The sequence below is a fragment of the Saimiri boliviensis genome, chromosome X (genome assembly GCF_048565385.1).
Source record: "Saimiri boliviensis isolate mSaiBol1 chromosome X, mSaiBol1.pri, whole genome shotgun sequence".
Taxonomy (NCBI): Eukaryota; Metazoa; Chordata; class Mammalia; order Primates; family Cebidae; genus Saimiri; species Saimiri boliviensis.
The window spans coordinates 60,103-87,626 of NC_133470.1; the positions used below are offsets into that span (position 1 = coordinate 60,103).

The following is a 27,524-nucleotide window of genomic DNA, read 5'->3' on the forward strand; positions in this document are numbered from 1 at the left end:
CAGGCCAGTCTCAAACTTCTGGGCTCAAATGATCCACCTGCATTGACTTTCCAAAGTGCTGGGATTACAGGCATGAGTCATTGCACCCAGAAAAATTAAATTCTTTTTTTTTTTTTTTTGGTGGTGGTGGTTTTTTTTTTTTTTGAGACGGAGTTTCACTCTTGTTACCCAGGCTGGAGTGCAATGGCGCGATCTCGGCTCACCGCAACCTCCGCCTCCTGGGTTCAGGCAATTCTCCTGCCTCAGCCTCCTGAGTAGCTGGGATTACAGGCACGAGCCACCATGCCCAGCTAATTTTTTGTATTTTTTTAGTAGAGACGGGGTTTCACCTTGTTGACCAGGATGGTCTCGATCTCTTGACCTCGTGATCCACCCGCCTTGGCCTCCCAAAGTGCTGGGATTACAGGCTTGAGCCACCGTGCCCGGCACAAAATTAAATTCTTAAAACTTACCCTCAACTGTAATCACTGTTACAAAGTTTAAGCCTCTGATATTACTAAAACAGTATGAAAAGATGTTATAAGAGTTAAACGTCATCATGAATTGGTAAAATATGATACCATATTCGTGTAGAACAATGGTCCCCAACATTTTCGGCACCAGGGACCGCTTTTGTGGAAGACAGTTTTTCCATGGACAGGAAGCGGATGCAGAATGGTTTCAGGATGATTCAGGCACGTTACATTTATTGTGCACTTTATTTTAATTATCATTACATTAAAATACATAATGAAATAATTATACAACCCACCATCATGTAGAATAAGTGGGAGCCCTGAGCTTGTTTTCCTGCAACAAGATGATCCCATCTGAGGGTGGTAGGAGACAGCGATGGATCATCAGGAATTCGATTCTCATAGGAGTGCACTTCCTTTGCATTCACAGTTCACAGTAGGATTCATGCTCCTATGGGAAACTGATGCCTCTGCTGATCTGATAGGAGGCAGAGCTCGGTCAGTGATGCAAGCAACAGGGAGCGGCTGTCCATACAGATGAAGCTTCATGCACTTGCTCGCCACTCACCTCCTGCTGCGTGGCTTGGTTCCTAACAGGCTTCGGACCAGTACTGGTCCACGGCCAGGGGACTGGGGATCTCTGGTATAGAACATCACTTTTGTGCCAGGCACGGTGGCTCATGCCTGTAATCCCAGCACTTTGGGAGGCCGGGGCAGGCGGATCATGAGGTCAAGGGATCAAGACCATCCTGGCTAACATGGTGAAACCCCGTCTCTACTAAAAATACAAAAATTAGCTGGGCTTGGTGGCAGGCACCTGTAACCTCAGCTACTCGGGAGGCTGAGGCAGGAGAATTGCTTGAACACAGGAGGCGGAGGTTGTAGTGAGCTGAGATCATGCCACTGCACTCCAACCTGGCGACAGAGTGAGACTCCATCTCAAAAAAAAAAAAAAAAAAACCAAAAAAAAATTACTTTTTTAAGAAAAAAAAAAAAAAGTTTCTGAGTAAGCCAACACAGGTACATTGTACAGTGAGAACTGATAATGAATATCACTATTTCCTATTTTAAGTTATCTAAGATGTAAATGTTAATTGATAGTGCATGGTTTTTTGCTTGCTTCTTTGCTTATTTCTAAAAATACTGACAGGAGCTGCTGGCTGTCGATGTCCCTGTGCTGTTTGTTTTGCGGTGTTGATGGCACGTTTACGACAAGAAACTCCAGACCCAACATCGTCCTGCTGATGGCAGATGACCTTGGAGTGGGGGATTTGTGCTGCTATGGTAACAACTCAGTGAGGTAATGATGGACTGTGACCCCCTCCCTGTACGTGGCAGTTGCGCAGGTCACAGTGCTCATGTCTTTGCCATTGCAGAGAAGGGTTTCTGGAGAAAAGGTATTGTCTGATTTTATCAGCAGGAAAAGCAAAATGCTTAGCATCCCCGTTCCCTTAGTTTCTAGCTGGTGGTGGTGGCATTGTTGTGCAAAATTCACATTAAAATGTCAGCCTTGTTTGGCCAGGCATGGTGGCTCGAGCCTGTAATCCCAGCAGTTTGGAAGGCCAAGGTGGGAGGATTGTTTGAGTCCACGAGTTTGCGATCAGCCTGGGCAACATAGAGAGACCGCGTTTCTACAAGAAAATTTTAAAAATCTACCAGGAAGTAGTGGTGTGCGTTTGTGGTCTCAGCTACTCAGGAAGCTAGGGCAGGAGGATCGCCTGAGCCAGGGAGACTGAGGCTGCAGTGAGCTATGATCCCACCACTGCACTCCAACCTGAGTGACAGAGGGAGACCGTTTCAAAAAAAAATTCCCCTTTTAACTATTTTAAAGTGAACAATTCAGTGGCATTTTGTCCACTCGCAGTGTTCGACAACCATCACTTCTGTGTAGTTGCAGAATTTTTCACCGCCCCCCAAAGAAGACCCCCATTTTCCATCCTATCCCCATGCCCTGTTAAGCCCAAATGTACCCTCTGCCGCTATGGATTTGTCTCTTCTTGGAATTTCATACACAAATAATCATACGCAGTATTTATTTTCTCAGGCTGCCATGACAAAGGTCCACAGACTGGGTGGCTTAGTTAACACCAGCTTATTCTCCTGCAGTCCTGGAGGCTGGAGGTCTGAGATCCAGTGTGGGCAGGGCTGGCTCCTCCTGAGGCCTCGCTCCTGGGCTTGCAGACACCGTCTTCTCCCCGTGTCCTCACAGGGTCGTCCCTCTGTGTGTGTGTCCCCTTCTTCTAAGAGCATCAGTCCTATTGGATGAGGGTTCACTTTAATGACCTCATGCTACCTTAATCACCTCTTCAAAGACTCCATCTTCAACTACAGTAGCATTCTGAGGTCTTGGGGGCTAGGACTTCAGCGTAGGAATTTGGGAGGGACGTAATTTAGCCTTATTCATATGATATGTGGTCTTTTTTGTCTGGTTTCTTTCCCTTAGCATAATGTTTTCAAGGTTCATTCATATTGCAGCCTGTGTCAGCTCACGGCTGAATAATTTTTCCTTATATGAATATAGCGCATTAGTCTACAGGTTTTTTTTTTCATTCTAATAGAGCTGGGGTTTTACCATGTTGGCCAGGCTGGTCTTGAACTCCTGACCTCGTGATCCACCCACTTTGGCCTCCCAAAGGGCTAGGATCACAGGTGTGAGCCACCATGCCTGGCCTTAGTCTACAGTTTCAAAGATAACTTCCTTGAATCATTTCTAAAGTCTCTGGGCTCTTTATTTCTCTACTCTCTATTGTTAGACCAATCTGGCTCCTGTGAAAATTCATAGCATCTTTTAGTGTGGATTTAAATAACACTGTTCCTTCTTGAAATGCAGATCACAGGCTAGTCCTATATTTTAAGTATATTTGTTGATTGGAAGTCATTGGCCTCCTTCTTACTGTTTTCTTTCTTTCTTTCCCTTTCTCCTTTCTTTCTCTCTCTCTCTTTCTTTCCTCTTTCTCGCTTTCTTTCTTTTCCTTTTTTTTGAGACAGGATCTCACTCTGTCAGGCAGACTGGAGTGTAGTGGCATGATCTTGGCTCACTGCAGCCTTGACCTCCCAGGCTCAAGTGATCCTCCCTCCTCAGCCTCCTGAATAGCTGGGATTACAGGCATGAGCCCCCACACCCACCTGATTTTTTGTGTTTCTTTTTGTAGAGGTGGGGTTTTGCCATATTGCCCACCCTGGTCTTGAACCTCTGAACTCAAGTGTTCAGCCCCTTTTTGCCTCCCAAAGTGCTGGGGTTATAAACGTGAGCCACCATGCCCAGCCTTTATTATCATCTTTCTGTGGGATTATGGAGAAAAAAAGTCATACACATGGAAAGAAGATTGGGTATGGTTTAGCTTATGGGAGAACAGGCACATCTTTTTTTTTTTTTAAACCTGTAGAATTCTATAAGTTTTACAAAATTTTTACAACATTTTGAAGACCTTAAAATATTAGACAAACAAAATGGAAATAAACTCCAAAATGTCACAATTTGATTATAAAATAGGTCAATTTTACCGTAAGATATACATTAATGGGAGGCTGAGGTGGTAGGATCATTTGAGGCCAGGAGTTTGAGACCTGCCTGGGTAAAATAGCAAGACCTGTATCTCTGCATAAAATTTTAAGGCCAAGCGTGGTGGCTCACACCTGTAATCCCAGAACTTTGGGAGCCTGGGGCGAGCAGATCACTTGAGGTCAGGAGATCGAGACTAGCTTGGCCAACATGGTAACACCTCATCTCTACTAAAAATACAAAAATTAGCTGGGTGTGGTGGCTCACACCTGTAACCCCAGCTACTTGGGAGGCTGAGGCAGGAGGATCACTTGAACCCAGGAGGCAGAGGTTGCAGTGAGCCGGGATCACACCACTGCACTCCAACCTGGGCAAAAGAGTGAGACTCTGTCTAAATAAAATAAAATAAAATAAAAATTTAAATAAATTAGTAGGTCATGGTGGTGCACACCTGTGGACCTAGCTACCTGAGAGGCTGAGGAGGGAGGATCACTTGAGCCCAGGGAATTCAAGCTTGCAGTGAGCTATGATTGCACCACTGTACTCTACCCTGGGCAACAGAGCAAGAGGCTGTCTCTTAAAAAAATATGAAACACATTAAAATTTTACTTAATCTAAATTACCTATTAATTTTAGGTCCTTGATAAGAACAAATTGGCTAACTTTTCCATTGAATTACATTTTTTTCTTAGACTCACAAAACTGTATTATACAGTGATCTGTATACATTTTTAATAGTTTTGACTGAAGATATAGTTTATACTTACATTTCCATCAATGCATCTAAGGAAGTAATCAGGTTAAAGTTTTAAAAAGATGGATTTTAGGTTTACCAGAAATAGAGTCAACTTGACCCAAAATAGAGTAGCTTTGAGCCTTAATCATTGTATTGAGCATTTTTAGAAACTCGCCTGCTGAATTCTTCTTTGATCTGAAGCACACCAAACATTGACCGCCTGGCAAGTGAGGGAGTGATGCTCACCCAGCATCTTGCAGCTGCTTCCATGTGCACCCCAAGTCGGGCTGCCTTCCTGACCGGCCGGTACCCCATCAGATCAGGTAAGGCAATAAAAAGGCAGCAACATTTCAGTATTACCAGAATGTATTATAATGATTAGTTTTTGCAAATCTTTATAAGAATTCCCAAACGGTCACTCAGAGTATTAGGAATCTAAATTCAAAGGGGGATGTTATCCCTTGGACAACTTAAACAGGTGTGCCTCTCACTAGGTACCACCACACCTGCCCATCTCTGTGCATATAGTGACAGAGTTTAGGCCTCTTGGGGGCAATTTGCCAACTTACGGTGAACACTCCCATTTTCAGGTACTTGTGTTAAGATTTCCCAAGAGGCTTCAGTGTCTTTAAGCCAGCAGAGACTGTGCAGTGGTTCTGAGATAAGTGGATCTAATCCATCTCTGAGAATGAGATTGGAAAACTAGACACAGTTGGGAAAAAAGTATAACTGAGAAAACAAAAAGGAAATGACACTTTTACATATTCCGTTACTTGACCCCATAATTTCAAGATTTAGACTTGCCAAATTGATATAATGACAATTAAATGTTTTCCTTTGCAGCTTAGCTTAGAATCAATACCTACAAACATCCACTCAAAATCAATATTATGAACAACAATTTTTATACCCAGCTAAAATATAGAGGTGGCCTTAGACACTGTTGAAGTATTCATGGTTATCAGCCTCTATGTGAAATATTGCCCCATACTGCTGTATTTTATTTAATTCTAGTATTCGTTTGTCATAATTTTGCTATACCTGCCTTCACAGTTAAATTTTTCAGTAACAAATTTTTCTGTATGAATTTTCTTCCAAGTAGTAGGTTTTCATCCAATACACTTGAAGAATGAACTAATTAGGTTAATGAGAATTATGCTAAAATTAATAGTAAACATTGAAAGTTTTTGTCTCATAAATATTGTTATATTATTATCTAGTTTTGTTACCTAATGACCTTCTTTCTAATTCAAGGTTTTCCATTTTGTTCAAAACAGTTTGGTTTCTAGATAAGCAGTCTCTGTATAACACAGTACCATCTACAGAAAGGGATAAAGATATGAATCTGTACAAGTTTCCAAAAAAATCACACTTATAATTTCAGAATTTTTTTTGAGATAGACTGTTGCTCTGTTGTCCAGGCTGGAGTGCAGTGGTGCGATCTCAGCTCACTGCAATCTCCACGTCCCTGGTTCAAGTGATTCTTCTGCCTCAAATCCCGAGTCACTGGGATTACAGGCATGCGCCACCACTCCTGGCCAATTTTTGTATTTTTAGTAGAGATGGGGTTTCACCATGTTGACCAGGCTGGTCTCAAACTCCTGGCCTCATGTAATCCAACCACCTTGGCCACCCAAACTGTTGGGATTACAGGAGTAAGTTACCATGCCTGGCATAATTTCAGAAAGTTTTAAGTATTGATTACAGTGAAATAAAATTTATTTTTAAAAATTAAGAAAAAAATTAAGTGATTGGTGGTCATTGCCATGTGTATATTTTTAATCATTTGACACAAACTGTTCAGTTTAATTCATTCTACTTATCAAAAATTTCAGCAAAACAGTTCAACACCAAAATAATAGTCTAATACTTCCCTTAGTGAAACTGTTTCTCTTTCCTATCAATGACGCTATGTAGAGTCTACTTTCTTCTTCTTCCAAGATAGGACCCTGAAATACTTTTTTTCTTTTGAGATGGAGTTTCATACTTGTTGCCCAGGCTGGAGTGCAATAGCATGATCTTGGCTCATTGTGACCTCTGCCTCCCAGGTTTAATCAATTCTCCTGCCTCTGTCTCCTGAGTAGCTGGGATTATAGGCACCTGCCACCATGCCCAGTTAATTTTTGTAGTTTTAGTAGAGACGGGGTTTCGCCATGTTGGCCGGGCTGGTCTCCTGACATCAGGTGATCCGTCTGCCTTTGCCTCCCAAAATTCTGGGATTACAGGCATAAGCCACCAAGCCTGGCCTGAAATTATCATTTATTTATTTCTTGTTGATCTTCACTTGTGGTTTTCTTATAAATTCCTTTTAAACTATAGGTGTGTAAATTTGTCTACCAGGATAAATCTACATAAAACAATATGGAGGCCAGGCATGGTGGCTTACACCTGTAATCCCAGCACTTAGGGAGGCCAAGGTGGGTGGATCACTTGAGGCCAGGAGTTAGAGACTAGCCTGGCCAACATGGTGAAACCCTGTTTCTACTAAAAAACAAAAATGTCCAGATGTGTGGCACACACCTGTAATTCCAGCTCCTCGGGAGGCTGAGGCACAAGAATTGCTTGAACCTGGAAGGCGGAGTTTGCAGCGAGCCAAGATTGTGCCACTGCAATCCAGCCTGGGTGACAGAGTGAAACTCCATCTCAAATATATATATATGGAAAAGACATTGTCACTGCTACATTTCTTCATTTCAGATTCTCAGTGACACATTTAAAAATGTATTTATACCCAGCTAAAAGGCAGTGGTGTCCTCAGATACTATTGAAGCATTGAAGGTTATCAGCCTCTACATGAAAAGCTAATGAAGGTTGTTTGTTGTTAGTCTGAAATTCATATGAGTATAACTGAGTGTCCCATATTTATTCTGACAACCCTAATTCCAAGGTAATGTTTGCATTTAGCAAGTGGGAAAAGGAGAGTCAAGGACATATAGCCAGAAAGGCGACAGAAAACTTGGGGAATAATAGCTTTGAGGAGGTGCAGGAGGAGAGAATTTTAAGCATGTTGCAATGAATCTGCTATTAGCAAAGACTATAGTGCTAACCCACTGACGTCTGTGAATTTAGGGATGGTGTCTCCCTACAACCTGAATCGTGCCCTCACGTGGCTTGGTGGATCAGGTGGTCTGCCTTCCAATGAAACGACTTTTGCCAAGCTGCTACAGCACCGTGGCTACCGCACAGGACTCATAGGTATGGCGCTGGAACTCTGCCAATAGAAACGTGATCCTGCAGCCTCCCTGTCATAGTGTCTAAGGTATTTCCAGGGATGTTGGCTCTATATGTGACAGTTCACTGACTTCTCTTAGAGATAAGACACTTGAAGAAGAAATTGATCACACATTGATTGTGGATGTCTAGAATCAAGGGCATAATGTTGGAAAAACAATGAGAACAGAAAGCAAACAAGTGTGCCCAAAGTTGCCCCTAAAATGAAATATTGTGTTGGAGGGATACGATGTTTGTGATACCATTAACAGCAGAAAAACTAGTAAATTTGTAGAGAACTACTGTTGAAATTGAGAGCTTAAAGCATGAAGAGTTGTCAATCACTGGTCGATTTAGGTCACATAATATTCTACGCCCTTTTGGAGCGGGGTGGACGTGAGCTTGTGAGGGAGACTTTCACCAAAAAATAAGCTTGTCTGTAGAATTACAGTCTTAGAAGATATTCCTCTGAATAACTTTTGTGACCAAATCTTTTTGGGAAATGCTACCCAAAAGCATTGTATGGTTCACTGTTTTGGAGGATTTTTTTTTTTTTTTTTTTTTTTTTTTGAGATGGAGTTTCACTCTTGTTGCTCAGGCTGGAGTGCAACGGCACAGTCTCTGCTCACCACAACCTCTGCCTTCCGGGTTCGAGCAGTTCTCCTGCCTCAGCCTCCCGAGTAGCTGGGATCACAGGCATTTGCCACCATGCTCAGCTAATTTTGTATTTTTATTAGAGACAGGGTTTTTCCATGTTGGTCAGGCTGTTCTTGAACTCCTGACCTCAGGTGATCTGGCCGCCTTGGCCTCCCAAAGTGCTGGGATTACAGGTGTAAGCCACCACATCCGGCCCTATTTTTGAGGATTTTTAATGTGAATTTTAAGCCACAGCTCTGGGATATCCTCAGCTAAAAAAATGTTTCCATCAATAGGGCATGTATTCCCATGCAACCCCCAGCAGCGTTCTGTGAATAATTCTCTAGGTTAGCTTTGCAGTGTTCTCACATTGTCAGAGCGTGGGATTCAGATCTGACTCTACTACTATTAATTAATGTGACTCAGGCTTCTGAATAAATCTAGATAGCTGGGCACAGTGGCTCAGATCTGTAATCGCAGCACTTTGGGAGGCTGAGACAGAAGAATTGCTTGAGGCCCGGAGTTCAAGACCAGCCTGGGCCACCATAGCAAGACCTTGGGTGTACAAAAATAACATTTTAAAATTAGCTGGGTGTGGTAGCACACACCTATAGTCCCGGCTACTCAGGAGGCTGAGGTGGGAGGATCGCTTGAGCCCAGGAGTTCGAGTCTGCAGTGAGCTAAAATCATGCCACTGCACTCCAGCCTGGGCAACAGAGCAAGACCCTGTCTCTTAAAAAAAAATCTAGATAATGTGTTTTCTATTCATAATAAAGGGTCTGGGACTGCTGGACACAATAATGTGTGCAGACAGATCCGAACATGACCCGGCCCCTCGCATATGCGCTTGATCAAAGGAATTACTTGCATCATCAGAATCATTTGGTTCGTGATGAAATTCTTTGGCTACTTTGTCATTCCTAGCTTGGGGACCTAGAAGAGGTGTTCCACCTATAAAATCTCGATTACATTTCAGTGAGATGGAAGGAGAGGATCGTAAGGCACTGCTAGATAAAAGCACGAACGTGCGAGGTGCGCCGGAAATCCTTGCTACTGTCCCCACCAGACAGCCAAGACATCGATTCTGGCTTCCTAGCAAGCTCCAGATACCTGGAGAGTTTCTAATTGCTCATGAGGTCGTTTGGTATCAAGCAAAAGGTTTCTTCTGAATCCGATAGTAGGCTCCTCTCCTGGTAGCAAGCACAGAGGTTCCTGCTGCATGGTTTTGTCTGACAGAGGCATATGGTAGGGAGAAGCCTGTTGGCGGCATGGCTATGCCAGCGAGGTAATTGGGAATACCAGGAAAAAAGCATGATGACAGCAGAGTGAGAGTTCTGTTCGACTTTTTCAAAGGGAAGCCCACATCCCAGAGAGCGATCAGCCTTGAGCACTACCACGCTGCCGTGCTACGATTTTATTTTACTTTTAGGCAAATGGCACCTGGGTCTGAGCTGCGCCTCTCGGAATGATCACTGCCACCACCCGCTCAACCATGGTTTTCACTACTTTTACGGGATGCCTTTCGGACTTCTAAGTGACTGCCAGGCGTCCGGGAAGCCAGAACTGCACCGCGGGCTCAGGATCAAACTGTGGATCTCCACGGCACTCACTGGCCTCGTTCCCTTCCTGCTTCTCATTCCCAAGTTCGCCCGCTGGTTCTCGGTGCCGTGGAAGCTCATCTTCTTCTCCGCTCTCCTTGCCTTTCTGTTTTTCGCTTCCTGGTACTCCAGTTACGGATTTGCTCGGCGTTGGAATTGTATCCTTATGCGGAACCACGAAATTATCCAGCAGCCGATGAAAGAGGAGAAGGTAGCTTCCCTCCTGCTGAAGGAGGCGCTTGCTTTCATTGAAAGGTATTTAGTCATTTCTTGCCTGATTTCCTGCAAGGAAATTTTATTTTTATTTGACAGCAGGTCGTCACATCGCACCCTGATAACACAGGCCTTTAAAAATCTTTTGGACAGAATGTTCGGTATTTGGTTTTCTGTTCCTGCATTAATTTGCTTAGAATAATGGCCACCAGCTGCATCCATGTTGCTGCAAAGAACATGCTCTCATTCTTTTTCATGGCTGTGTAGTATTTCATGGGATATAATGGGAGCTAAACATTCAGCCACCGTCGATGTCAACATGGAAATAATAGACTCCTGCAAACTTCTAGAGGAGAGAGGAAGACAGGTACACATGGGTTGGAGACTACCTACTGGGTGCCATGCTCACTGTCTGAGTGCAGTATACCCATGTCACAGACCTGCACATGCACCTCCTGTATCTAAAACAAAAGCTGAGGAAAAAACATTTTAGGTGACATTTATGGTAGACTTCAATCTCTTCTTAGGTTAAATAAAATAGTTAAATTTCCTGCAAATTTTGAATGCTCAAAAGGCAAAAACAAACAAACAAACAAAAACTGTATTTCTTTGCTCACTTCCCCATTTTTAACGTTTTAATATTTTTACTTTTTGAGACAGGATCTCACTCTGCCACCCAGGCTAAAGTGCAGTGGTGTGAACGTGGCTCACAGCAGCCTCCACCTCCTAGGCTCAAGTGATCTCCCACCTCAGCCTCCGGAGTAGCTGGGACTACAGGCACACACACTATGCCTGGCTAATTTTTGTGGGTTTTTTTTTTTTTTTTTTTTTTTTCGTAGAAATAGGGTTTTATCATGTTGCCCACGCTGGTCTCAAACTCCTGGACTCAAGTGATCTGCCCACCTTGGCTTCCCAAAGTGCTGGGATTACACTGTGCCTGTCCACTTACCCCTTTTTTAAAAACAAAAATCTAGGCCAGGCGCAGTGGCTCACACCTGTAATCCCAGCACTTTGGGAGGCCAAGGCAGGCAGATCACAAGGTCAGGAGTTCAAGACCAGCCTGACCAACATGGTGAAACCCTATCTCTATTAAAAATACAAAAATAAGCTGGGCGTGATGGCTTGTGCCTGTAATCCCAGCTACTCTGGACGCTGAGGCAGAAGAATCGCTTGAACCAGGACCCAGAAGGCAGAGGTTGCAGTGAGCTGAGGTCACGCCACTGCACTCCAGCCTGGGCTACAGAGTGAGACTCCGTCTCAGAAACAAAACAAAACAAAACCCAAAACAACAACAACAACAGAAACCTGGAGTTACATATTTTAATCTGCATTGCTTCCGTGTGGATTGTTATCTAAATTGATTAAACTTGGCGGGTAAATTTTTTTTCTCTGTCTCAGACACAGCTGGAAGAGCTCTCTGTCCATGAACTTTTGGGAAGTGGCTCTGTATTTATAGAAACCTGGTTTTAACTTTTCTATGTTCAATACAAGCTATGCAGGCATGACTAATGAGCTCTCATCACCCCACACCAGCTCACTTCTACATTACAAATTATTATTATTATTTGGAGACAGGGTCTCACTCTGTCACTCAGGCTGGAGTGCAGTGGTGCAATCATAGTTCACTGTAGCCTCAAACTCCTGGACTCCAGTGATCCTCTCACCTCAGCCTCCTGAGTAACTGGGACCACAGGCGCACATGACCACACCCAGTTAATTTTATAAAATTAGTTTTTCGTAGAGACAGGGTCTTGCTATGTTGCTCAGGCTGGTCTCAAACTTCTGGGCTCAAGCAATCCTCTTGCCTCGACCACCCAAAATACCGGGATTACAGGCGTGAGCCACTGTGCCAGCCTAGATTACAAATTAGAGGCACATTCGAATTGTTGGTGTAGAGTTTCATTGACACTGTTTGTCACCTTCCTTAGTGGGGCTGAAAGGGAAGGGAGAGGGCACGCAGGGGAATATCCTTCACTCATATACCCCTGTGCACACCAGGTCATTTATTCCAACACACCCGCAAGGGCGGTGATGCAGCCACCCAGCCAGCAATCCGGTCATCTCACCCGCCCCTCCCATCCCAACGCATTTGCTTGGGCTAGCCTTGGGTGAATATATTCAATCTCCATCTCCCTCCCTTCTTTCTACGCGGGTTGTAAAAATGTGTAAAGGAGAAGCTTTCGAATGACTGCATGTGATATTAAAAAGCAGAACACAAGGTCAGGCATGGTGGCTCATGCCTGTAATCCCAGCATTTTGGGAGGCTGAAGCGGGAGGATTGCTTGAGCCCGGCAGTTTGAGATCAGCCTGGGCAATATAGTGAGCTCCCAAGTCTACACAAAATTTTAAAAATTATGCAAGCTTGGTGGTGTGTACCTGTGGTCTCAGCTCCTGGGGAGCATGAGGTGGGAGGATCACTTGAGCCCAGGAGGTCGAGGCTGCAGTGAGCTGTGATTGCACCACTGTACTCCAGCCTGGGCAACAGAGTGAGACCTTGTCTCAAAATAAATAAATACATAAAATGCAGAACACAAAAAGCAAGATGTAAATGAGGGGAATTGATTTCTCTCTTGTGGTAGGCAGGCTATAGATACAGTGAGGCTTTTATCTTGTTCTCTGCCATCCTGTGTGAGCAGCTTCATGGACCAAAGTGAATGCCAAAGCTCCAGCCGTCAGACTTATGTTCCAGGAACCATGAAGGAGGTGGAAGAAAGAAAGAAGGGAAAACGGAGCGTAAGGAGCATCAAATCCTTACTGAGGCACATCTGAGTGTGTCCTTAAGATATGTTTCTTCTAAACTCATACCTAAAAAACACTTTGAGATAATAGATGAGGAGAATTCATATTTTTTAACCCATTCAACAAAGATTAAAAGATTTATTAAGCTGCTACTTTATGTCAGAAGCTAAGCTGGACCCAAGAGAGTATAAAACGAACTGCATTAAACATTGTTTTTTGTTAAGACGGAGTCTCACTGTGTTGCCCAGGCTGGAATGCAGTGATGTGTTAATAGCTTACTGCAGCCTCCACCTCCCAGGCTAAAGTGAGTCCCTTGCCTCAGCCTCCTGAGTAGCTGGGATCACAGGTGTGCCATTATGCGCAGCTGTATTTTTGTATTTTTTGTAGAGATGGGGTCTTGCCATGTTGCCCAGTCTGGTCCTGAACTCCTGGGCTCATGCAATCCTCCTGCCTCAGCCTCCCAAAGGGCTAAGAATACAGGCATGAGCCAGTGTGTCTGGCTACATTAAACATTTTCTTGGGAACACAAATGTTCTGTTAGCTATCATACCTTCTCATATCCTTTCAACAGAAATCTTGTGGCATTGTCGACTTACGGGAGTGGTATTGTCATCTAAAGTACATAGGAAACCTCCACCAACTGCTATCAGATCTTTTCATCAGTGCAGAATCACATTTAAGTGGCGGAAATGACTTTGTCTGTGAGGGTAATTTTGCTAACTTTCTGCCCCTTAGGTACAAACGGGAACCTTTTCTCCTCTTCTTCTCCTTCCTGCACGTACATACTCCACTCATCTCCAAAGAGAAGTTTGTTGGGCACAGTAAATATGGCAGGTACGGGGATAATGTGGAAGAAATGGATTGGATGGTGGGTAAGTATTCCGTGATGCAACTGGAAATATCTCAAGTGTGGGCGACAGGAAAACGAACCTGAACTAACTGCCTCAAAGAATGTCCAGGCCCTTGCATAGCATAGATACCTGATAAGTGTTTGTTTCATCCCTGAATTGAATTAAAAGCTGGCTTTTAGTTGTTCATCAATACCAGTAAAATACATTCCCCAAGATGAGTGTCACAGTTTGTAAACATCGGTTTTCCCATCTTTAAGATAAAGACAGCCACTTTTCAGAAAAACTCACTGGCAAGATAAATAAAGTTGCACTGTAAAGAATATTGTAATTCCGGGCCAGGCACACAGTGGCTCACGCCTGTAATCCTAGCACTTTGAGACGCCTTGGCGAGCAGATCACTTGAGGTCAGGAGTTCTAGACCAACCTGGCCAACATGGTGAAACCCCGTCTCTACTAAAAATACAAAAATTAGCCGGGCCTGTAGTCCCAGCTACTCAGGAGGCTGAGGCAGGAGAATCGCTTGGACCCAGGAGGCAGAGGTTGCACTGAACCGAGATTGGACCACTGCACTCCAGCCTGGGTGACAGAGAGAAACTCCGTCAAAAAAAAAAAGAATATTGTAATTTCAATTCCTGGTTATTTTGATGGATATGAAAGGAACCATTATTCAGAGTAGTTGATTTTACAGAAAATATATATAGAAATTTGGGGTGAGAGTTTAGCCCAACTAAAGCAATTTATTTCAAAGGCATAGTGGGCCATATAAAGAAATACTAAGGATAATAAATGAGCAGACGGGAAGCATCGCTACCGCACTCTGCAATACAGAATAACTGTGCTATTTGAACTGCACCCCACACCCCTATGAAGACTGTGCCATGCCAAACCATTTAAACGAACAATCACCCAGTTATCAGCTGCCTCTGTCTATTTATAGTGAGTGCCTTTGAAAGAAACAGAGCTATTTTAATTTAAATACATTTAAGGGGTGTTAATCAATCAACTTTTATTATAAATAACTGTTTTTCTCTGTAAAACACAATCTAAGCGAGCTATAAAATACTCGTTAAAATTACTGAAGAACCAGGGCTGCCGATAGGACAAAGGGAGGACTCTTGTCACAGGATAAATTTCTTTCTTTCTTTCTTTCTTTTTTTTTTTTGAGACAGTCTCTCTCTGTCTCCCAGGCTGGAGTGCAATGACGCAATCTCGGCTCACTGTAACCTCCGCTTCCTGGGTTCAAGCGATTCTCCTGCCTCAGCCTCCTGAGTAGCTGGGATTACAGGCACCCGCCACCACACCTGGCTAATTTTTGTATTTTTAGAAGAGACAGGGTTTCGCTGTGTTAGTCAGGCTCGTCTCAAACTTCTGACTTTGTGATCCGCCTGCCTTGGCCACCCAAAGTGCTGGGATGACAGGTGTGAGCCACCGTGCCTGGCCAAATTTCTCTGTTGTATTTCCGCTATATATGTTTACCTAAAATTCTAAGAACCATTGTAATATTTGCCATCTATATTTAATCTCAAAGAGGAGATCGAATACAAAGAGGTGCAGGGAGCGGTGACTCATGCCTGTAGTCCCAGAACTTTTGGAGGTTGAGGTGGGAGGATTGCTTGATCCCAGGAGTTTGTGACCAGCCTGGGCAGCATAGCAAGACTCTGTCTCTACAAAAAAATACAAACATTAAGCAGGCATGGTGTCATGCACACGCCTTGTAGCGCCAGCTGCTTAAGAGGCTGAGCTGAGAGGATCACCTGAGCCTGGGAAGTGGAGGTTGCCATGAGCCAAGATTGCACCACTGCACTCCAGCCTGAGCCGCAGAGTGAGAGCTTGTCTCAAAAAAATAAAATAAAATAAAAAAACAAAGGAAAGTCAGTGTTACCAGGAAGGCATTTAAGCAGAAATGGGGAGGAAAAAGGGAATTTATTAACAGGAAAAACTTAAGGGCTTACAGGGAACTAATCCCTGACATCAAACCTCTTTTTAAGCTTGTTGAACTAAAGCAAAGCTCTGTATTTATTAATGTAATCTTTGCTGTGGGATGTGTGTATGTGAGTGTATATATATACTCACCCAGTTACAGTTATTTTATTTGCATGGTATAAATTACAAATCACTTTTATGCATAATACAATAGCCAGATTTAATATGAGGTAAACTATACACACATACCATATGTTATATACATATATATCCACACACAGATGCCATATGGTTTATATGTATATACACGTTATGTTTTATATAGATACACATAGTACTGTACATTGCATATATGCACATATAATATATACAGTGTAATTCCTTGGTAATGAAATACAAACATTGAAATGTGTTACAGTTAAAAACAGCTATAAAATTGTAGCCTTAATATAATTAGATAATTGGGTTTTTTTTCTTTGCTTCTTTTGAAATTGCTTACTATAGTAGTACTTTTAGCCAAGGGACAGTGTCCTGCAAAGGGAATTTCTGTTACAGTCTATATCTGAGTATTTATCACTAAGAAATAATCATGTTTATTTGAAAATATATGTAAATACATGATGAAGACGTGTTACGAAAGCTAGCAGTTGCATCATTAAATGGCAAATATTATTTTACGCAGGAGAAATGATGAGTAGTGATTTTTCTGCATAACATCTCCCAAATATTCTGACTTTTCTCCATCATTCCTTATAAAATTTCTACCGAAATAAAGACATTTTGAAAGTCAGACAGATATCTCTGTGGGTATTATTTTCCTATTTAGCAGCATGAGTATAAAACTCAAAGGTTTAGTAAATTATTAACTTTACTCGAAAATAAGCCATAACAATACTATACTCGTGCAAATGCAAATACAGCAAGCAAAATGAACGTAAGGAATCTTGAAGAATTCAGTGACATTTTAAACTTTCCAATCAAAGAAACTTGCGCCTATTAATCACTTTTTCTTTTTAAGAGACAGGGTCTCACTCTTTTGCCCAGGCTGGCTGGAGTGCAGTGGTGCAATCACAGCTCACTGCAGCCTTGACCTCCTGGGCTCAAGTGATCCTCCCACCTCAGCCTCCCGAACAACTGGGACTACAGGTGTGGGCCACCATGTCTGGCTAGTGTGTGTGTGTGTGTGTGTGTGTGTGTGTGTGTGTGTGTGTGTTTCGTAGAGAAGGAGTTTTGCCATCTTACCCAGGCTGGCCTTGAACTCCAAAGTGCTGGGATAACCTGTGTGAGCCACCGCACCCAGCCTTAATCACTTTCCATTATTGGTTTCTTTTCAGGTGCCTTTGGTAGGAGGTCTTGTAAGTGACCTATTACCATTTGTATTTATATATTCATACGTATCTGTCTATATACATTTTAGACACTATATGGACAATTATTTACATATATATTTGTTTTGAAACAGAAAAAGAATTTACAGCTATCATATTTGTGCAGTATAAATTACAAATCACTTTTATGATTTTTTTATACTATAGCCAGATCTAATGTGAATTAATAATTGACATCTAATTATTCTCCTCCCAGAAAGCCTTTATAATCTTTCATCTTACAAACTCTAGGCTTTAAAAAAAATCTTAATTTCTAATGATAACATTTCTGAAAAATAGTACATGTCACTTGTAAAACAAATGACTTTTGAGGAATAGATAACGAAGATGAATGAGTTTGCGTAGAAACAGTTCTCCGTGCAGCATTTTCTTTTATCTGTGAGAGTGACCTGGTGTAAATTAGAAATGCAGTGTGCATCTGGCCCAGGGTGATGTTATCTGTGGATTCGCAAATGCTCAACAGAGAGCGGAAACTAAATCAATGTTGTTTGGAATTTTGCTAGATCAGCTTTCTACTTATTATTCTTAAAAACTGTCCTCCTGAGGGATTGTCAACACATCACAGACAGTGTCTGCTGAGCCTAGCGCAGGACTGTCATTAGATCTTCACCGTAACCTGAACAGCAAGAGTAACCTGCAACGTCCATGTAGACTTCGGATAGCAGCCAGGACAGCAGAGTCTCTGAGAGAGGAGACACTGTGCCCTGGAGTACGGGAATGGCTTTGCTGATGTGTTCCTGGAGATGTCATTTTCCAAACTGTATTTTTTTAAATTGATGTTCATCAGTTTATTTAACTGCTGGGCCTAATTGGCACTGTTTGAATTGTTCGAAGCAATGATGACATTACACATTATTACATGATTTGTATAATAAAATATACTTTATTATATATTAGGTAATAAAATAATGAACATATTATACAATATAATTATATAATAAACCAATACTTTGTATGTTATATATAAACTATTCTAGATTTTAAATTAATATAATTAGTGTATTTAATATATTTAATATTTATAATATATTTATAATTACATCAATATAAGATTAATTAATATAATAATATGTGACATATTATACAATTATCTAAAATAATACAGTGCATATTTCTATAAATGATACAAATTTATGATAAAATTTTATATATTTGATATGTTATAAAATTTAATATATTTATTATATAGTATATATTTATTACATATATTGATATTTTATCTTATACTTATATTTTCTTATATTTTGTATGAAGAGACATATTTTTACATATTACATTGATATACAAAATACTATATTATAAAATAATACATGTTATATAATTATATAACAATTTTTACACAATGATATAGGGTATTATTAATCATTACAAACTATTATATAATGATATATTTATTGTATCATTAAATCATATGGTATAATAATACATAATATGTATTATTATACATATTATGTATTATATGTATAATATGTATAATATGTAATACATAATATGTATTATTATACATATTACAATATATTTTGTTCTATTCCATAACTGATTATATTTTAATATACAACAATTCTTTATGCATTACTAAAATATCATGTTCTATATTAACATGTACTTGGAAGAAATATGTACCATGCATCCTATAATATATAATAAATATATAATTAATAATTTAAAATGTATAAAATTGTACATTATTACATTACATATACAGATTGCATTACATTATACATTAAACATTTTAACTGCTGGATATAATATATGTATTATATACACTATATTACATACAGTTTAAAATAGTCTAGATTACAGTATTATATAATAGTTATTAATTATACAATATTGTGTAATGCAGAATAAGCTTTCAACGCTGTAATAAATGCATAGTAACAGACATGTAATAAAGCAGTGGTGATCTGTACTGAGAGGTCAACATTTTTGTGTCTCTGACCCTCATCAGGTAAAATCCTGGATGCCCTGGACCGGGAGCGCCTGGCCAACCGCACATTGGTGTACTTCACCTCTGACAACGGGGGCCACCTGGAGTCCCTGGACGGGGGTACCCAGCTGGGTGGCTGGAACGGGATCTACAAAGGTGATTGTAGTCTCTATTGGCTTTGCATTTGCTTGAATTCATTTGCCACGTTGTTCAGATATTTTTATGTGAGTTAGACTCTTACTAAGCCAGGCAAAAGGGGGAAAAAAAGCTGCAAATTTTGGGGCAGTTTCCGAGAGCTTCAAAGGAAAATGTGAGAGGCAATGTCAACCCCATGAGAGGAAGCATAGGGTCTCAGTGACCATCTGCGGCAGCTCTCCCAGCCTCTGCATGATTGACATTTGAGGCTAGAGGATTCTCTGGCTGGGGGCATCCTGTGCATTGTAGGGGTTGAACAGCGTCCCTGGGCTCTGGGTGAGAAGTGCTCCTTTGGATTAATCCTCACTTGGATACCCAGATGCACATTTTTAATTCAGTAATATCGATGATGCTATTCATTATGCTTTAGTGAGTATGATGTGGATCAGAAAAAAAGAGTTATTCATTTGACTGGGGTGCCTCCCTCCTCATGGTTGGCAGATTCTTCCAGCTGACTTTGATAGACTTTACGTTGTGTTATTCAAGAACTCCGTGGTGCCCACTCTTAGACATCAGCAAAGCCATGCCAACAGAAATAATCATTTAAAAAAGAATTTGGTATTTGTATTTTCTCCCTACCCTCTAATCTTCTAAGTAAAACAAAAAAACTAACAGGGTATCAAAATTGTCATCATTACAAAATCAGAATGTTTGGACTCCCTTGTATTTTACTAAAAAGTTTGTGTTTGTGTGTGTGTGTGTGTGTGTGTGTGTGAGATATGTATTTTCCTATAAATATTCACTGTGTTTATTTTTACCATATTAATTATGCATAATAAAACATATCATACATATTTGTCATATGTGATATATATAATCCTATATATATTCACTATTTGTATGTAGTTACTATATTCATTACATATAACACATATAATCCTATATAATATATTCACTATGTTATATATAATACCTGTAATTCTACACATTTACTATATATAATATACATAATCCTATGCATATTCACTATGTATATATAGTCATTATATTCATTATATATAACACGCATAATTCTCTATATATTTACTATATTTATTGTATAGACCTTTTTTTTGTATATTCATTATATATAATATATACAATTCTATATATATTTACTGTGTATATATGGTCAGTATATTTATTATATATAGTATATATAATTCTATATATTCACCATATACAGTATACATAGTCACTGTATATAGTTACTATATTCATTGCATATTACACATAATCATATATATGCACTATATTCATTGTGTATAATATAAATAATTTATTCACTGTATTCAATATAATATACGTAATCCTATATATACTTACTATGTGTATACAGTCACTATATCCATTATGTATAATATATATAATTCAATATATATTCATGCTATATTTACAATATAAAATTCTATGTATATGCACACACAGATAGGAATACATATAGGGTTGTATGTACTGGATCATATTATTGTAAATTATTAGAAGTGAGCCTCTGAAAGCATTCACATCCTCTGGCTTGTCATGTGAACTTGCTGTAGTCATAACTGTAATTAGCAAAGATTAATTGCTACTAAGCCTAGTAGAAAAAGTGAGGAACAGATTTGGATGACCATTTATATGCCCTCTAGTGAAACGTGATTATTACAATCATGATGATTCTAACAACGGTACATATTATATATTATAATAATGATTCTAATTGCATGAGGATGTGTGAGTGTAAAGCCCTGTCCTTAGAAAGCACACATAACCCTGAAATAGGCCTGGCAAAATTCTTCCGAGCATTTCTCACATATTGGGACAGGTTACCTGTTTCTCAGGTGCTTCCTGTGAAGCAATGAATTCATTGGATAGAGAGATTTGGATCTCCTGGGTAGACGCTGGGTTTTGTTCTAGTCTAGTTAGTTACACCCCGCAGCTCTGCCCCACAAAGATACAAGTTATTAAACAAGATGAAGAAAACATCAGGATGGCTTTATGATTGTGTGTTAAAAACACATAGATCTGGTTCAGGGAGCTTGTCAAGTTTTTCTGATTTACCAAGTTTTCTTCTTTAGAATGGCGCTACTCGGGAGGTTGAGGAGGGAAGGATCGCTTGAGCCCAGGAGTTGGAGACTGCAGTGAGCTATGATCATGCCACTGCACTCCAGCCTGCGTGACAGAACGAGACAGTGTCTAAAAAAAAAAAAAAAAAAAAAAAAGGATGGTGCCAAGAAGCTGAGATGCTATTCAACAGTGTTTAGATCAGTGAACGTTTCTGCGGTGACTTTTACCTCATTTTCTGCTAGAGGCTCTGGTTTTGTGTTTTCTTTCTAATGCTGCCTGTCAGACAGGTCCACACACAGAAGGCATTCAATGAACATTTCACATAGGAAGAGATCTTTCCCCCCAGAGAGGCTCCTATTTTTTCTTAAAGAGTCTAGACATATGGTCTTGGCAACGGCATTTGGCATAGGGCCATTTTTCTATTCTGTAACAAATGCCTCAGTCTCACGATTGATCTTACAGCAAGGGCTTCATTATTTGCTTGGTGCTGAGAAATATCCAAGGGGCCTTTTGTCTAACAAGTGATTCTCAACATTTTTTCTGCCTCTGGCCATTTTTCTACTCACACTCCTCTCTTGCTTCCTCTATATGGGAAATCACGGGGTAAAGTCAAATTTTTTTAGCTTGTTCCTCAAGGACCATTATAACATGGATAAAACCTGTCATTTTCTTTTCTTTTCTTTTCTTTTAGTTTTTTTTATTTTTTGGAGACAGAGCGTCACCCTCTCACCCTGGCTGGAGTACAGTGCCACAATCTCAGTTCACTGCAAACTCCGCTTCAGCCTCCCAACATGCCCGGCTGCTTTAAAAACTGTTTTGTAGAGATGAGGGCTCACTATGTTGCCCATGCTGGTCTCAAACTCCTGAGCTCAAGCAATTCTCCCACCTCGGCTTCCCAAAATGCTGGGATTACAAGCGTGTGTCACGACGCCTGGCCAAATGCGTCTTTCTAGTTTGCCTTTGCATGCCAAACAGAGTTGACCTTTTCGATCTTTCAAGCCCATTCTGATTCCAATAAGGACTACGAACTTACCTGTTTATCAAATGCCCTCCTTTCCCCTCTTACAATATAGAAAGTTCATCTCATTCATTGCCACATATAGTGTGCTATCTTAAGACGGCGCTTGTTTTCATTTATTGTTATTGAACACATCACTTGTATGCTAAAAGTTGACAACTAATGTTTTAACTATTGGAAGGTTAACCAAGAATGCTATCTCATGGTTCTTTTGTATCTCTCTGTGAACATAGCACACAGAATAGAGTAAGACCTCCAAAAAGTTACATAGAGATTTAATTTTCTCTTCAGTAGAAAATGACGTGATTGGGTTGGTTTGTTTGAGACAGAGTCTCACTCTGTTGCCCAGACTGGACTGCAGTGGCACAATCTCAGCTCACTGCAACCTCCACCTCCTGAGTTTAAATTATTCTCCTGCCTCAGCTTCCTAAGTAGCTTTGATTACAGGTGCTTGCCACCACGCCTGGCTAATTTTTTTGTATTTTTAGTAGAGACAGGGTTTCACCATGTTGGCCAGGCTGGTCTTGAACTCCTGACCTCAAGTGATCTGCCCTCCTCAGCCTCCCAAAGTGCTGGGATTACAGGCGTGAGCCACTTCGTTCAGCTGATATGGTTAGGTTTCAACTCATCTTTGGTTGTGTTGTAATCTTTGGTTTTAGGTGGCAAAGGAATGGGAGGATGGGAAGGAGGTATTCGTGTGCCAGGGATATTCCGGTGGCCGACGGTCTTGGAGGCTGGGAGAGTGATCAGTGAGCCCACCAGCCTAATGGACATCTACCCGACGCTGTCTTATATAGGTGGAGGGATCTTGCCCCAGGACAGGTATGGAAACCATAGTTGCTCCTAACCTAGGGAGATATATTTGGACACATGTGGCCATACTTGGTAATTCTATGTGTGTGTGTACGTACATAGTATATTACATAATTATCAATATTCTGCCCATAGGGCCAAATGTCTTTCACCCCTTGATACATGGTGAACCTTAATATCCTTTGTCATATTACACTTATGCATACATGTGTTTGACTGTTCTCATGGATGGAATCTGATTCTCATACATCATCACAGCCCTCACAGCTTCTAGGCCATTAAGCAATTAAGTGTTAAATGATTACTGAATAAAAACACACATGTATAAAGCAGTTTTGGGAGGCCGAGGTGGACATATCACTTGAGGTCAGGAGTTCGAGACCAGCCTGGTCAATATGGTGAAACCCCCATCTCTACTAAAAACACAAAACTTATTCTGGCATGATGGCATGCACCTGTAATCCTGGCTACTTGGGAGGCTGAGGTGGGAAGATAGCTTGAACCTGGGAGGTGGAGGTTGCAGTGAGCCCAGATCACGCCTTTGCACTCCAGCCTGGGTGACAGAGCAAGACTCCGCCTCAAAAAAAAAAAAAAAAAAAAATGCTCGACTCAACCATGCCTCTCTTATCACCTTCTGTACACCCCCATCTCTCCCAAGAGTGATTGACGGCCAGAACCTAATGCCCCTGCTGGAAGGAAGGGCGTCTCATTCCCACCACGAGTTCCTCTTCCACTACTGCGGGGTCTATCTGCACACGGTCAGGTGGCATCAGAAGGACTGTAAGTATGAAGACCGTGGACACGTGGGAAGACGATAAGGGCCCTGTTCCTGTCTCCTTTGTCTCCTGGGGGAAACTGCGTCACGTGCCGATATTGCCCAGCCTTGATGGCTCTTTTCTGCTGGGAAAGCCACATAAACAGACAGTGTACTGCAGTAGGATTTTATTTTATGTTTTACTTTTTTGAGACAGGGTCTCACTCTGTCACCCAGGCTGGAGTGCAATGGTGCAATCTCGGCTCATCTCCAACCTCTGCCTATCAGGTTCTAGTGATTCTCCTGCCTCAGCCTCCTGAGTAACTGGGACTACAGATACTTGCAACCATGACCAGCTAATTTTCATATTTTTAGTAGAGACGGGGTTTCACCAAGTTGGCCAGACTAGTCTCGAACTCCTGACCTCAGGTGATCCACCCACCTTGGCTTCCCAAAGTGCTGTGATTACAGGCATAAGGCAGTCAGTACTATTTGTTAATTTATATTGTTTGCATGACTCCCATAGCATGAATGTGGGACAGAAACAATCGCTAGCATGTTAGGAAGAAAGTGGACAGGAGCAACTGCCGTGCAGGTCACACGGAAGAACTTCCTCCTTGTTGCTAGAATAATTACTTCGGTCATCCCTGAGTTCATATTCTCGTTTTTTTCTCCCTCTCTCATGTATACATTCACACAAGCTAATGCACACAACACACCCACATTAATCATGTTTTCTTAATTTTCTGTATCTTATAATGTTTTGACTTTTTTTTTTTTTGAGACAGGGTTTCACTGAAGAATTTACTCCTTGTTGCACCTTTACAGCCAGCTAAGTTTTGTATTTTTTAGTACAGACAGGGTTTCTCCATGTTGGCCAGGCTGGTCTCAAACTCCTGACCTCAAGTGATCCATCCACCTCAGCCTCCCAAAGTCCTGGGATTATAGGCGTGAGCCAGCATGCCTGGCCCGCAGTAGGATTTTAGAGAGATGTGTGTGTGAGAGAGAGATTTGTGCCCAAAGGGTTTCAGTTTAAATTTCTTAAAGTTTTAAAAGATAGAGAAAAGATCCTACTCTGTGGCCCAGGCTGATCTCGAACTCCCAATCTCAAGCAATCCTCTCTCCTTGGCCTCCCATATGTGTGGCCCACCAGTGGAAAGGGTGCTGTGAGTCACACCTTGGGAGGTAAATGAGTGTTGACACAGACAGGTCAATGCCATTGCAATATTTTCATGACTTAGATTTCCCAAGAGAAGGGATAATACCTCACCACACAGGTTCATGGTGGGAAGTACCAGGGCTTGGCTAGGAAGCAGATGCAGGAAGGAATGAAGAGCCTAGGCCACAGCCTTTACTGTTAGAGTTTCCAAGGGAAAGGTCAGGCGGGACAGTGTCAACAGCTTCCTACTGGCTAGTTTGAGTAATCACAGTAAGTTTTGGGGCAACAGGGACTGTCCCTAGCTGCCGGGTATCTGGTGCTTGGTTGATTTAGGGCAGAGGAAATATCAGCTTACTGTATGAGAGTTAGATAAAGTAGGTGGTTGCTTGCTTAGGAAGAATGTGTTCCCAAGTGAGTGGTTTCTATTGGTATTAGTCCATTCTCATGCTGCCGATAAAGACATACTCAAGATTGTGTAATTTATAAAGGAAAGAGAGGTTTAATGGACTCACAGTTCCACGTGGCTAGGGAGGCCTTGCTATCATGGCAGAAGGCAAAAGACACGTCTTACTTGGTGGAAGGCAAGAAAGGATGAGATCCAAGCAAAAAGGGAAATGCCTTATAAAACCATCAGGTCTTGTGGGACCTATTCATTACCATAGGAACAGTATGGCAGAAACCTCTCCCATGATTCAATTATCTCCACCTGGCTCTCTCCTTGACATGTGGGGATTATTAAAATTCAAGGTGAGATTAGGGTGGGGACAGAGCCAAACCGTATCACTATTTTTAGGAATTAACTAGCCCTGGGAGGAGCAGTCTTTACCCAAGTCGATAAGGCCCCTCAAGCTGTCAAAATACTAACCTGGCACAGTGGCTTACGGTTGTAATCTCAGCACTTTAGGAAGCCAAGGTAGGAGGATTATTTAAGACCGGGAGTTTGATATCAGCCTGGGAAACACAGCACGACCCTGTCTCTAAAAAAGAAAAAAAATTAGTGACGATGGCACACAACTGTAGTCCAGCTACTCTGTAAGCTGAGTGGTAAGTTTGAGGCTGCAGTTGGCAATGATTGTGCCACTGCACTCCAGCCTGGGCAACAGAGTGAAACCCTGTCTCAAAAAAATAGTCAAAACATTATAGGATACAGAAAAGTAAGAAAACATGATTAATGTGGGTGTGTTGTGTACGTTAGCTTGTGTGAATGTATACATGAGAGAGGGAGAAAAAATGAGAATATGAACTCAGGGATGACCGAAGTAATTATTCTAGCAACAAGGAGGAAATTCTTCCGTGTGACCTGCATGGCAGTTGCTCCTGTCCACTTTCTTCCTAACATGCTAGCGATTGTTTCTGTCCCACATTCATACTATGGGAGTCATGCAGACAATATAAATTAACAAACAATATTAATTGCCTTACAACTGTAAAGAAAGGTCTTTTGGAGTCATTGCATGAAATTCCGGAATTCTTTCTTGATTGAATTTGACTTTCTCTGCAGGAGGAATTTTCTCTGATGGGATCAATCACTTGTGATGTGACTGAGGTCGAATTTTTAATTTGGAATTCCCAGAATTACCATATTCCCACCTGATCATCACTGTTATCTCCAAATGTTCTCATGACAAGATTTCTAAAAACGTCTTCAAGTTTGCAGTAAAATCGTGCCTTGTTCTTAGAGTTGAAGAAGTGCTACTGTTCTGTGTACTTTTGTGCAGAATAGTGTTATCAGTCATTAGAAAGAGCATTTGAGAAAAACATTTTTAATGAAAAGAGTTCTAAAATCTCCACAAAGATGGCATCACGATTCACCTTCTTCTTCTTTTTTTTTTTTTTTTTTTAGGTGCAACTGTGTGGAAAGTTCATTATGTGACTCCTAAATCCTACCCTGAGGGAAGTGGTGCCTGCTATGGGAGTGGAATATGCTCATGTTCGGGGGATGTAACCTACCATGACCCACCACTCCTCTTTGACATCTCAAGAGACCCTTCGGAAGCTGTTCCACTGAACCCTGACAACGAACCATTATTTGACTCCGTGATCAAAAAGATGGAGGCAGCCATAAAAGAGCATCGTGGGACACTAACACCAGCCCCACAGCAGTTCTCTGTGTTCAACACAATTTGGAAACCATGGCTGCAGCCATGCTGCGGGACCTTCCCCTTCTGTGGGTGTGACAAGGAAGATGACATCCTTCCCACAGCTCCCTGAGACCATGGGGACCATTTGTTACCCACCACAAACTTACTGTTACAATGGTCATAGGAGCAGTGCTCAGCTGACCATAACCCCAGTCAGGTGACTGGGAGTTTTTATCCACTTGGGATAAAAACTGATGGCCTCACCCATTGTTTTATCCTCAGACTTCAGTTCTTTCTT

At 41.4% G+C, this 27,524-nt stretch overlaps 1 protein-coding gene across 1 annotated transcript; it reads left to right on the top strand.

Moving 5' to 3' along the window:
- The first annotated feature begins 577 nt into the window (after positions 1–577).
- On the top strand, positions 578–27,383 carry ARSH (arylsulfatase family member H). The gene is made up of 11 exons (XM_003920495.3): positions 578–674; positions 1,053–1,098; positions 1,606–1,755; positions 4,895–5,016; positions 7,763–7,888; positions 9,969–10,392; positions 13,825–13,961; positions 19,203–19,337; positions 23,079–23,241; positions 23,891–24,012; positions 26,989–27,383. The coding sequence occupies exons 1-11, from the start codon at positions 578–580 to the stop codon at positions 27,354–27,356; spliced, it is 1,890 nt and encodes a 629-aa protein (XP_003920544.3). The 3' UTR covers positions 27,357–27,383.
- The last annotated feature ends 141 nt before the right edge of the window (positions 27,384–27,524 follow it).